The following is a 12,961-nucleotide window of genomic DNA, read 5'->3' as shown; positions in this document are numbered from 1 at the left end:
GGTAATAGTTGCTCCCTATCAGACATAATATCCTTATTTTTTAATCTAATTTTTTTGTCTATTGTTAACGTACACGAGTGCTAACTGCTAAGATTGTTACCGTTGTTATTGAATTATTATCTTAGAGCATGTTAAATAGGGTTAAAAATTTTGGACAAGTCAACCATCTACGTGCAGAAAACAGGACAACGAAATTAGATACATTTAATAAACGAATTCGAAGGTCTTGTTAAGTTACGTTTTATGTAACATACGGGTAGACAAAAATCAGCAATTGATTAAGTGTCAATTAATTAAATTAATTAATAATTAATGAGATCAAACCTCATTTTTTTGTGATGGAGACGAAATTTGAACCTGTGACCTCAAGTTAATGAACCTTGCGAGCTACCAAACCGCTCTACGCCGTGATGAAGAGAAGAATTGAGAACCAAGAAACAAACAAGGACCCAATGCACCCGTTTTCCATACCCTGAATAGAATAGCCTACTTGTAAAGAATTAAGAATCACCTCTTGTTTTATCAAAAAAAAAAAAAAAAGAATCACCTCTTGTAAAAACCTATATATTAAAAAATAAAGAAAAGAAAATCACAAGTGATGGGCGTGCGATGCTAGTGACCCATCTTCAAATTGGGCTTGATCTAGGTCAGTCTAGATGAAGCCCATTAGGGTACATGGCCCGATTGTCAAAACTTAAAGCAAAATAATAATTAAAAAAAAAAAGAGAGAAAGTAAAAACTAAAGAGGAGGACGAGAAAGTAAGAGGAGAGAGAGAGAGAGAGAGGGAGAGGAGTCTCAGTCGCGAACCAAAACAAAACAAAACAAAAACTTGAACGAAACGAAAGCAAATAAAAAAAAATCAATATCAAAGTCAAAATCCAAAGCAGTTTGGTCGTTGGTTTCTCCTTCTCTTTAAAGAGAAGATGAACGGCGGCCCCTCTGGTTTTAGTACGTATTTTTTTTTTTATCAAAGCATGCTTATATTGATCAATTGAATTTGAATTTGTTGTTTTTTCTTGTTTTTCTGGTGGGTCACGTTACAGATAATGCTCCAGTCACGAGAGCGTTCGTCATCGCTTGTGCCCTCTTCACCGTCTTCTTTGGGATCCAAGGCCGCTTTAATAAGCTCGGGTTGTCATATCAGGTTTTTTTTTTTCTTTCGGTTTTTTCTTTGTTTTTAAAATGTGAAATTGCAATTGGGTTTTTGCTTTTTTGGTAGTTATGGCTTGATTCACGATCAAAATTTATTTTTGGTTTGTTTGTATGTGCATGTTATGATGGTAGCAGGAGTTTACTTGTGCGAGTCTGAGTGTAGTTGTAAATTCCTTTTTAAGTTGCATTACCGGATCAATTCAGTTGTTTTAGATTAGTATTGGGTATGTTAATAGTACTTAGGTTGATTTGCTTTCAAGATGAATTAGATGTGTCTTGTGCTTTTATGGCTAGAAAACTTGAATTTGGACTGGATTCTGTTGCTATTTTTCTTTTCAATAAAAATTAACATGCTCGGGCTTCACTATATTGGATGTATTGTGCATTGGGTAGAGCTGGTCGGACTGTTTCCTTTACATGCCTTGTGCTATTTCATTGTTGTGTTGTATGTGAGTATGGATAGCTTGCATGAGATTGTACTCTTTTAGTTTCATTTTTTCAGTACTTGTGATGTTTGTGGGTGCGTTTCTGTTTTGCCTTTTCTATTATTCATTTACTGCTATGTTTCATTTGGGATTTTTTTTTTTCCATTTTAATTGTCTTGAAAGATATGCATTTAACATGCAAGTGCAATTGGGTATGGTAACCTTATGTTCGTAAAACTTAATTGATTGCACTCTGTTCCCTTTCTTTCTCCTTTAGTATGCAATATTCTATACTTTTGTTTTTTCTTTTCAATTTTTTTGGTATATTTTTTTATCACTTTTGAGGGTTAATAGTGGAGTTCTTAATGGGGATATACCATGCATGATTTAGAACGAGATTGAATGAAATATGATTGTTGTTTTGTTAATTAGATATCCTCTATTTAATTACAGGATATTTTCCAGAACTTTCGATTATGGAGGTTGATTGTGTCAGGTTTTGCCTTTTCATCTGCGCCAGAACTGATGTTTGGACTCTACCTGCTATATTACTTTAGGGTGTTTGAGAGGCAGATAGGTTCCAACAAGTACTCAGTGAGTAATCATCCATATGATACCACTCATTGTTGTCGTTCTATCCTATGAACTACCTCTTTCAAAAACTAATTACAAGCATCTCGTACTTCTCATGTGGAGTTTTGAATTGGAATTGTATTATTTTACTGTATAATCAGAACTGAGAAAAATAAAAGAATGGAACTGTTGGGTGTTTTCTTCTTTGTCTTCTTTTTATTTTTTGGTCCTAGTTAAGTAAATATGTTCCATTTGTGCAGGTATTCATATTGTTCTCTATAACAGTTTCTTTTCTCTTTGAGGTCCTTACATTAGCACTGCTCAAAGGTATGCATGCTTTCTATGATTGCTTAAATTCTCTTCTAGTTTCAAATTCTTCCATATGTGTTTCATGAAGCTTTCTGTGATGCATAATACAAGACATGACCTTCATTGCTGGATCCTGCTCAGTCATTGAGGATTTACTCACCTAGTCCTTATCTATCTGATAGTTTTTTCTATTTGCTGAATTCAAAAGGAAACTCAAAACTCGTGCTTTCTTGTTTTCCTTTAAGCCATTATGGTTTTGAATGGAAATAGTCACAGGATATAGTTTGGAGAGAGCTAAGCAATACGGTTTAGTGAATGGTTTTTTTATAGATATCGTGTTCACTTTTTCAATGCTATGATTTGGTACATCAATTTTCATGGTCTAGCTTTAATTAGAGTTTTCTTCCATTATAACATGGGCTCAAAGGATGAGATGTATTATATTAGCATCTATGCTTTCATTTATCATTCCTATATTATTGTGTAGTTCAAATTTTATTGTTGAACAACAGAATTCACTTATATATTCTATTTTTACAGATCCTGCAATGAAACTCACGTCTGGACCATATGGTCTGATATTTGCTTCCTTCGTACCATTTTACTTTGACATTCCAGTTTCAACAAGGTTTCGTGTATTTGGAGTCCACTTCTCTGATAAGTCTTTCATATATCTTGCTGGTCTTCAGGTGGTGCGGGTGTAATAAATTTTCGATATCTCCTCCCTTTCTACCTCTGGCCTCAGAGATCTCACTTGCTTTTTGTCTTGCAGCTTCTTATATCATCCTTGAACAGATCTTTATTGCCTGGGATGTGTGGCATCCTTGCTGGTTCTTTGTATCGTCCAAATTTTTTCCGCATCCGAAAAGCAAAGGTAATTATTCTACCATGATATTTGAACCAGAAAAGTTCTGTTTGCAACTACTGTACAATTTTTTGGTATTCTGTTCAGCTGTTGGAATAGATGCTTTTCCCTCGGAAGTATGGTAGTGAAGGATGTGTGGGAAAGAAACAGGACAAAAAGTTAGAATCAAAATGAGATTTCCCTCCTTTTTCTCTTGAATGGGAAAAATAAAAAATAAAATAATTAAAAAAGAAAAGAATATTGAAAATAAATATTTCAACATTGGTTTGCTTCATTAGTGCATTAGTTGGTGTGGTTGTGGTGTATTTTGTTGTGATACATTCTTTTGTACATATGCTTGAAGGCTATCATTGGAGTCGATGGTATCAATAGGATTTCAGCCACGATAAATCGGAATTTCTAAAATTAAATTTGTATTAAATTCAATTTTCTTTTAGCATTGTTTTTGTTAATCTGTGTTTTCTTCAAGATTATTCAAAGTTAACGAGTGTGTGTGTATTTTCTTGTGACACAGTTCCCCGAGTTCATCACTTCATTCTTTTCACGGCTTTCTTTGCCATCTATGGGGAATCCGCCTGCAGCACCAAGTAGGAATGTTCGTGGAAGTATTCCATCCCATGCTGGACGACAAGCAGAGGCAAGTATTTTGGATGAATGTCTTAGTTCTGCTATCTGTCTAAAGCATGTTTTAATTTTGTATTAAGAGTACCATGTGGGATGCACAATCTGAGAATTTATTTACTAAAAGTTGAGAACTTAGGTGCTCTGATCCCCTTGTCCCTGACTTCATCTCATTCGCAAGGGACACATCTGTTGGCATTTTTCCTGCTCTGAGGACACTTTAATTTGATGCTTTATTCTGGCATAGTTATGTAGTATGAATTTTGGCAAATGAATTACATGATATATGTGTCTGTAGGTCATATTCAAGTGCTTCACATATGATTTATTTGATTATTTTTGGTGCCATATTGAACCCTACATGTTAGGAGCATTATAATTTGGAACGAAAGTTAATCATGTACATATATCAGCAGTTGGATTATCAGGTTTAATGTGCTTAGTTGTCAACATGTAATTGCTACATATCTTGAGAAAATTACTTTTTGTAGTAAATTGCTTTTCTCTGGCGGTAATGTTATCATGGTTAATGACAATCAATCAGACAATTTCTTTGGTTTCAGAGTAACTACTCTTTGCCCGTGCCTTCTACCATAGAGCCACCGGAAGACTCCATTGCTATGCTGGTTTCTATGGGATTTGACAGGAACTCAGCCAGACAGGCGCTTGTGCAGGCTAGAAATGACATCAATGCTGCCACGAACATTCTTCTTGAAGCACAGCCCCATTAACTTAATCTCGAGATTGATGAGAATGTTAAACCTGGACTTTTTCAAATTGGAGACAAGATTTCATTGGCATCAAGATGTGATGGTTGATACTGATATACACATGATGGTGAAGCAATCCATTTGCTTGCAGGAATTCACCGTGGCAACCATCAATTCTGATGGGCTTCTGCCTGCCTTTTCTCTTCGTAACTGCCTATCTAGATTTGTAGCTTTGATTTTTGACTGACACACACCAATATCGCAGCAGTTTAGGAGCCCGTACAATTTTTACACCATTATGGAAAACACGCATATCACCGAAAAGTTTCAGAGAGCTTGTTTCACGCGTGCAGGCTGTTCGGGCATGTAAATTTTCTTTGATCCTTAATTGGTTTCTTCTACAATTAAGCCCATGGTTTTGCATGATGCACGATTGTTGGCGAGACTCCGTGCCTTGAATGAAACATGAAATTCCCAATGTATAGTATTAGACCGCAGGGAAAGTTTGTTTGAAATCTTAAAAATGCAATACCAAAATAACAACGAAAAACAAAAGCGAAGTGGAATTATTTTAGCAAAGTCCTGATTTGCAATTATTTAGTTGATCTAACAAACAAAATCAGAAACCGCCTCAAATATTATGCCAAAGGATGGAAACCCCCCCGCCTTCACATTTCAGCCTTGAAATCCCTCAAAACGACAGTTTTTTAACATTATACTATCAAAGCCCCACAATTCAAAGTGCAACCCCCCAGCAAATTACAACGTCATAAGCAAGCAAATGTTGAACTCCTCCAAGGGGTACTTTCTTCCTGGATGTTATATGACTGTATAATTGGTATATGTAAACGCCACAAGGCATTGGCTGTTGATCTTCTAGGGCGAACTGATGGGCTCCCTTTTGATTTTACTTCAAATATTAGACGGTGCTCTTGTCCACACGGCTTTTATGGAGCTGGAAAGCTGGGGTGATCCAGCTTCCACAACTGCATTGTATGCCCGACCAATTGAAGTAACCCAAGCGTGCTTCACAATGGGCACAGGATAACTTTCCCTCCAATGCACCCTCTTCAACTGAGTAGACAACAATCAGCAAAAATATTAATAAAAACTTGGAAGTGTACAAAAACCTATCATTGTCTATCACTGATATTTAGAATTAACCTTGGACTGAGTTTGCAGCAGGTTATCAATATGGCTTCAGATTGTGGTATAACATTCATCCATATCAATATTTATATTGAAGGCGGCCAAGAATATCAGAAATTCTTCAGGTAAGAAAGTAGGTATCAAGTTTACCTGCTGTCATCCACCGAAGGGGCTCAACGAATATAGAAGAACACTCAGACTCATCAGATCTGTTAAAACGATTGCCACTTTTCCGCTTGTGCCACTCAAAGGATGTCTCACCCTCACCAGGAATGTGATCCACGACATTCTCCTGCAAGGCAACAACTCTTCGACATTTCTTGCACCGGTACGCAGGGGTACGATTATCTCCTCCATTTGGAATTGCTTCTACTCCTGACAAAACTTCCACTGGCAAGCCAGGATCAGCTCCAAATTTGGAACTGTCTATTTTCTCTCCACGATTATAAGAATCACCTGAGAACATTGGGCAGAAAACCATTGTTAACGACTCCTTAGTGATGAACCACAGCATTATAGGGCAGAAAATTGTAGAGTTTGTCCCTATCAAAACCATTATAGGTTGCCCTAAGAAACCAATAGCTTCGATGGGAAAACATGGCAAAGCAAAACCATGCCTAGGTAGTACAGTTAACAATCTATCTCACAGATCTCTCTGGTCTACTTCAACTATTTGCATTTTCTTAGTCATCAAATAACTATAACTAGGACAGTCATTAAATTTTAGGCATTTTATGATAATTTTTCTTTTGCCAAAAAGTACTGTAAGAATAGCAAAAAAGGTGAATTCGTACAAACTTTTACGTCAAACAGTTCTATGTTTCTCTACATTATTATCTATTCTATGTTTCTCTACATTATTATCTATTATATTAATGGAGGGAGTAAAAAGAATACAACTGAGATAAGCAATCGATACTGCCATTCATGTAAACTTAGAATGGACAGAAAGTGCAATAATTTCCACCATTCAAGTAATCAAGCACAAAGTCAAAAGATTCATATTCTGTGCTCCAACTAGGCATCATGACCTAGGAAAATGTTTATGAAAATGAACATAGTCTATTAGCAGGGCCATTCTCACTAGGAAAAAACCCTTCAAGACACCACACTAATGCGCAGCCAGTCTCAACAAATCCCCATCACTTAGAAACATATAATCCTTAAATCCAGTCTGACATTGAAGCCACTTGAACCATTGCACTAACTGCCCAGCAGACAACATCTATAGTAATTCTCTCTCGTGTCCAGCATAGTTTCAAATCTGCCTAAAAGTTTACAACCTTCACTGCGACAGTATCAAGAATTTCTAAGTTATCTAAACATAACTAATACACAGAAATCAATATGCATTGCTTATCCCCAAAAGCATCTTTAAACATATCAGGCTGCACAAAGCAGGAAAGTGAAGAAAGATTAGGAGTTAACCTAATACTTTCAGGCGAAATCGCTTGTAAATGGGGCTACCACGATTGACCTTAAAGCCCATTTCTTCAAACATTTTCAACTGCAATAGGGGAAAAGGCATATATTTACAAAGATATGACAGCTTTTAAGACATGAGTTCAAACTTAGTGTTAGTGTATAAACCACAGACTGCTAATGCAATGTCAAAATCACCTGTTCTAAAAAGCCATCATTGGGACAAACAGACTCACAGCTCTGCCGTAGAGATTCAAGTGCACCTGCAGGAATGCATGGACAAAATGAAAGAGGAAAAAAAAGGGCAAAAGAGAACAAAAAATATGTAAGTTTGAAATGACAATCACATATTTCATATTCATCAGACAGAAACAGACAATACGACTGTGTAGACTCATAGTACTCCAAAGAAAAAATGAATTTGTTCAAACCTTCTGAAGATAGTTGCTCAGTTCTCATCAAATATGCTGTAATGATAGCTGCACTGCAACGAACACATGCAAAGACGGGTGTAAACCCTTAAGACTTGACAATTCAGGAAACTTGAAAAGTTATAACAATGTAGGCCTCTTCTGGACAATTTCTGATATATTAGCAAAGTAACATATTAACCAAAATTACTTTCACACATAGGGATGATTAAACGTGCTACACACACACAACAACCCAAAAAAAAAGCATAAGCAATCAACTGTTCCTGCAAATAATAGTTTTGTGGGTAATAAGAATGCGGGAAAACGTACAAACTTTGGACACCATTGACCAGAAAAATTAAAAAAACATAGCAAAAGTATTTCAGCCAGCTTGGAAAACTCGAAGGACGTGCAATAACCAATTTGTTTGTTCTCAAAAATGAATTTTACTGGCAATTTAAAAGTTTCGCTTTCCAATATCAAAACTCACGTGTCTTATCAATTGTCATCGGTCAACTTATAATTAATCAATTTCAAAATACAGGGCAGTCAAGTAATTATTTCAGTGAGATGCTCTCAAAATATCTTCTGTAACATTCATAGTTATCCACTTTAGCTCATAAATAAATCAAATTAACAGATAACAGTATAAGTTATTGCCATGATTTTGCATGTATAGTAAGTCGTAAATTATTATAACAATGTCCATCAATATCTAAATTAGAAAAGAAGGCTCCAAAAAGCTCAAAAACTAGATAGTTTTCCAGTGCTATCATCAGTAGCATAAATTCAGTGATATGAAAACCTCAGGTACATTAAAGTTCTTAGAAAATTTAAAGGATTATGAGGAGGTTTCTGTCTACAATCAATAACGATCTATGTTCCAGTTTTTTCGGATCATAAACAGCATTACTATATTTGCACCTCATTTTAACTTTTTTTTTGTTCTCTTTCCTTTTAAGGTTATTTTAAATTAATTAACAGGTAGTGTTGAGAACTAGTTCTTGTAGATACTATAACTCATTGCTGTCATCCTCATTAATGCCAATTCAGGTCAATAGAGTTGAACATATATAATGTATATATCCCAGATTTTATGGAAAATAAAGTAGTATTCAGAAATTTTACAATCTAAGAGCAGAAGAAGCATAAAAATATTTATGGATTTTTTTTTTTGGGGCATTTGCATGAGTATTGAAGGGACTGACTCATGACAACAAAAAACTCTCAAGTTAATAATAATTTGTCAGCATTGAGGAACCATGTAAGAAAACCCAACAAAAAAAAATGATAATAAGGAGAAAGTTGCTACTTTCAATAACCTTGAAGTTATATAAAAATGTGTTTTTGTGCAAATATCCAAAAATTATATGCACAAAAGAGTGGTAACAAGAAGTGAGACTTAGCCTTTGGCCTTTAAGCTACAGAATGTTTATATGTCACATTGGAGTTTGACTAGTATATCATTACAATTGCTAGGAATGAAAATACAAGAGTAGATATGTTGATAAAATAAAATATGGAAAATCAATAACGAACATACCTCCTGGACACTCCTGCAAAGCAATGAACCAAAACACCCCCCTCCTTTCTACTCCGATCAATGAAATCAAAACATACATCCAAATAATCCAACAAATTCTCACTTTCCATATCTCTTATAGGCACAGTCATTCTCACCAGCTTCAAATCCTTGCCAGCATATTCCAATGAGTACAAGAGTTTTGTGGGGGACAAACAGCTTCTTGACCCATCACCTAGATCATCCACAGAGCCCGAACCACCATCACCGGATCCACCAGCATAAACCTTCTTAATCTCCTTGGAGGGGATCGTAAGACTGCTACGCCATTCAGTGAAAAATGATATGGATGCAGAGCTCAAAACTGATAGCATATGTGTAATTTCAGAGCTACCATTTTGGAGAATGTCTGCTGCATCCGATATGTTTCCAATGAATAGATGCTCACGGACAAGGTATGGCATGACAACAGAAGAACAATGGCTCTTTAGCAAAGAGCTAGTTCACCTTTTCGCCCTGCAAAAAGCTTAAAAATTACCGTTCACATCCCCTATACACTTTTTAGATGTTTGAAAACAATCTAGCTGGTACAGGCTAGAAGTTAAGATTCTCCCATAAAGGAATATTGCTCTGTTTGGTCGCTAAGAATGCAAAGGAATATCAGAAAATCATAACATGTAAGACGAAGCATGACCTACAAACAACTAGTTTCCAATCTTTAACATTATGTACAGAACTTACAATAATATACATTTATTTATTTATATATACTAAAAGATCACCAATGAAGTGTTCTTTTACTCCAAAAACAGATACCGTTTAGAGTAGCACTTCTCAATTATTTCTCTGAAAAAATGCTTGAAGTTTTCATTAAATGTCAGAAAGTGAGAAAGCATTTATGTGTAGTTCACCCAAACACTAGAGAACTGACACAAAATCCAAAAGTGCATTTGAAGCTGTCAAAATTACTCCAAAAAGAATACTATTGTCATCACAATCGAATACGTTTCAACAGAAATAATATATCAGGCAATAATGGATTCGGAATTTGAATAAAGATTAAGCACTTGAAAATTTTCAATCTCTAGAACGAAGAAACAATAACACTCAAGTTACACGATCCTCAGTTACTTTACAAAACTCAAAATTTCTTCATTTAGAATCACTAAATATTGTGTAAAGCAATCTTATTTTTAAATTTAAAAAATAAAGATATCTCGTTCACCTGAAAATAAGGAATATTCCGGCGATGGTGTAATCTCAAGACTCTTTTCTTCCTCGCTTGATTTCCGCTGACGGTATGAGCATTATATATATACTGCTGCGTACGTGCGAGTAACTGATGTTACGAATGGCACGTGCCAGTTACGTGAGATTAGTCTTGGCTTTCCACGTGTTAGAGATAAACCGGAGGCCCCCACCATTTGCTTTTGGTTAAAATAAATTTGAAAAGCAAAGCCGTCTGATAACGTGAAAAAATAGGCCTGGCCCCATTACATTTTTTTTTTCGGGTAATTTTTAAAAACCTCTCCTGAGGTTTGAAGCTGTTGTAAGTAGATGATGAAAATTATTTTATTTGTAAAAGGTCCCCTACTGTTAGTTAAAATTTTCATTGACTAACTGTTAACTTTGAAAAAATAATATTACCCCCAATATTTACAATTCTAAATATTTACAATTTTATAAGTAATTAAAACAATTATTTTTACCATGATCAAGTTATTGATATTTTCTTAAAATCTTAAAAAAATAAAATTACAAATCTTAAAATAATTTTTTTTAAGTTTGTAATAAAATTACAAATCTTAATTATTTGATATAAAAATGTAATTTTTTAAAGTTTGTAATAAAATTACAAATCTTAATTATTTGATATAAAAATATAATTTTTTTTAAGTTTGTAATTTTAATTTTTTTAAGATTTTAAGGAAATTTTAACTGACGTAAATTTTTTTTTAAGTTTGTAATAAAATTACAAATCTTAATTATTTGATATAAAAATATAATTTTTTAAAGTTTGTAATAAAATTACAAATCTTAATTGTTTGATATAAAAATATAATTTTTTTTAAGTTTGTAATTTTATTTTTTTTAAGATTTTAAGGAAATTTTAACTGACGTAAACTATTATTAGGGGTAAATTATTATTGGAGGTAATATTATCTTTTTAAAGTCAACAGTTAGTTAATGAAAATTTTAACTAATGGTAGGGGGTCTTTTACAAATAAAATAATTTTCACTATCTACTTGCAACAGCCTCAAACCTCAGGAGAGGTTTTTAAAAATTTTCCTTTTTTTTCCTCCTTAAGTCATTTAAAAAAAAAAAAAAAAGGAATTCATCAATTGGCTCACTTAGAATTTCATTGCTCTGTCACTTATTTTGGTACTGAAAATATGTTTGTAAGATATAATAAACTTAAAAATATCTCTTTTTTGTTCCTCGAAATTTGGCTTCACATTTTAAAAGTGCGTTCTATTCGCAATTATTTCATTTAATCTAATAAATATTCAGTACATTTAATAGGTTGTTGTCTTTGTAGGTAGGTCACTGTTAATATAGTTGAAATCCTCGGCAATCAATTTATAAATTCACCTTCATGCACAATATTTTAACTTAAACTCTGTTTGATATAACTTTTTAATTAAATTTTATTTAAGTAAAGTTTTTGTTGGTAGAACTTTACAATTAGAGCTTTTAATCAAAAGAATCTAGTTGTCTAATTGTCAAAAAGAGTTTTTATAAAAAATTATATTATGAAAAGTATAAAATAAGATTGTTAAATAAGTAGAGTATATTTTAGATATTTTTGCATTTAAAAAAGATTTTTTAACCTCTACTTTCAAAAGCCAAAATTTGAGGTTTTGCTAATAAAAAACAAAAAACTTATTTAATTTTCAAAAGCTCTACTAAAAATAATAATAATAATTTTTTATAAGAACTTATGAGGATTAAATAAACATTTATGATTATTAGATAAGTTATACTAAATAGGCAACTTAGAAGTTGAAGGCTCAATCACTATATAAACAAATTCTTAAAATCACTGTATTGGGATTATTATTATTATTATTATTATTACAACAAAAGTGTATGAGGGAAAAAGTGTAATTTTCTCAAAAATTAAGGAAGAAAATGTAATAATCCTCAACCAGATATTTCCTATAAGAACTTTCTTGGTTTTCTATTATCAAGATCAATAATGTTGTTGTACCCCCAATTTAATTCACTTCAATTGATGATAAAGACGTGAGAGAATTTATATGGTGAGAGCTGATTGGGTTATAGATAAATTTTCCTTTTTAAGGAATAGATTCAAATTACAAATGTCTATCTTTTAAAAGAAATATACAAACACACATTAAAAAAAAAAAGAGTTATTTATGGTTTAAAACCGTTGAAAAGAGGTACAAATTGATGTCCATATCAAGCGCAAGATTTTCTCTTCGAACACATTTCTTTCCTATATTGGCGAATGGTGAGTGTGCTGTGTGCTTGTGTAGCGACTAGAGTTGCCGTCTTACTCTGCTTGTTGGTTCTTGATAATTGATTAGGCCCCAAATTGCGAAATTGGCCACACATACGTTACTTTGATGAAGTGCATTTTCGGGTATAATTTGGAAATATTAAAAAAAAAAAAAGTAGATGTGATAACGAATTGATTCCAATTATATATAATAAATATCATGTAAGGTAGGCCAAATATTTTCTAAAGTCATTGCCACCTATGACGAAGATAACTGCTCTAAAGAAAATATTAGAAGAAAATGAGAGTGCTAGGTATTGAGGGATCCAATGGAC

At 33.5% G+C, this 12,961-nt stretch overlaps 2 protein-coding genes across 4 annotated transcripts; one reads left to right on the top strand and one right to left on the bottom strand.

Moving 5' to 3' along the window:
* Positions 1–740: 740 nt before the first annotated feature.
* On the top strand, positions 741–5,082 carry LOC102612986 (rhomboid-like protein 20). Of its 3 annotated transcripts, none has more exons than XM_006482008.4 (8): positions 746–949; positions 1,045–1,145; positions 2,032–2,172; positions 2,412–2,478; positions 3,001–3,152; positions 3,233–3,334; positions 3,840–3,962; positions 4,510–5,082. In XM_006482008.4, exons 1-8 carry the CDS (start codon positions 925–927, stop codon positions 4,675–4,677), a joined length of 879 nt encoding a protein of 292 aa, XP_006482071.1. In that variant the 5' UTR covers positions 746–924; the 3' UTR covers positions 4,678–5,082. The 3 variants fall into 3 exon arrangements, with proteins under 3 accessions (XP_052299630.1, XP_006482071.1, XP_006482073.1); XM_006482010.4 differs by having other exon boundaries at positions 749–949; positions 3,001–3,149; XM_052443670.1 differs by lacking the exon at positions 2,032–2,172 and having other exon boundaries at positions 741–949.
* A 111-nt stretch (positions 5,083–5,193) lies between these two features.
* On the bottom strand, positions 5,194–10,453 carry LOC102612683 (uncharacterized). The gene is made up of 7 exons (XM_006482007.4): positions 10,388–10,453; positions 9,184–9,678; positions 7,659–7,711; positions 7,426–7,490; positions 7,234–7,312; positions 5,956–6,261; positions 5,194–5,730 (listed from the first exon to the last, which is right to left on the bottom strand). The coding sequence occupies exons 2-7, from the start codon at positions 9,624–9,626 to the stop codon at positions 5,576–5,578; spliced, it is 1,101 nt and encodes a 366-aa protein (XP_006482070.1). The 5' UTR covers positions 9,627–9,678; positions 10,388–10,453; the 3' UTR covers positions 5,194–5,575.
* Positions 10,454–12,961: the final 2,508 nt, after the last annotated feature.

Source organism: Citrus sinensis, chromosome 6 (genome assembly GCF_022201045.2).
Source record: "Citrus sinensis cultivar Valencia sweet orange chromosome 6, DVS_A1.0, whole genome shotgun sequence".
NCBI lineage: Eukaryota > Viridiplantae > Streptophyta > Magnoliopsida > Sapindales > Rutaceae > Citrus > Citrus sinensis.
This window is presented reverse-complemented; position numbering and strand designations above follow the sequence as displayed.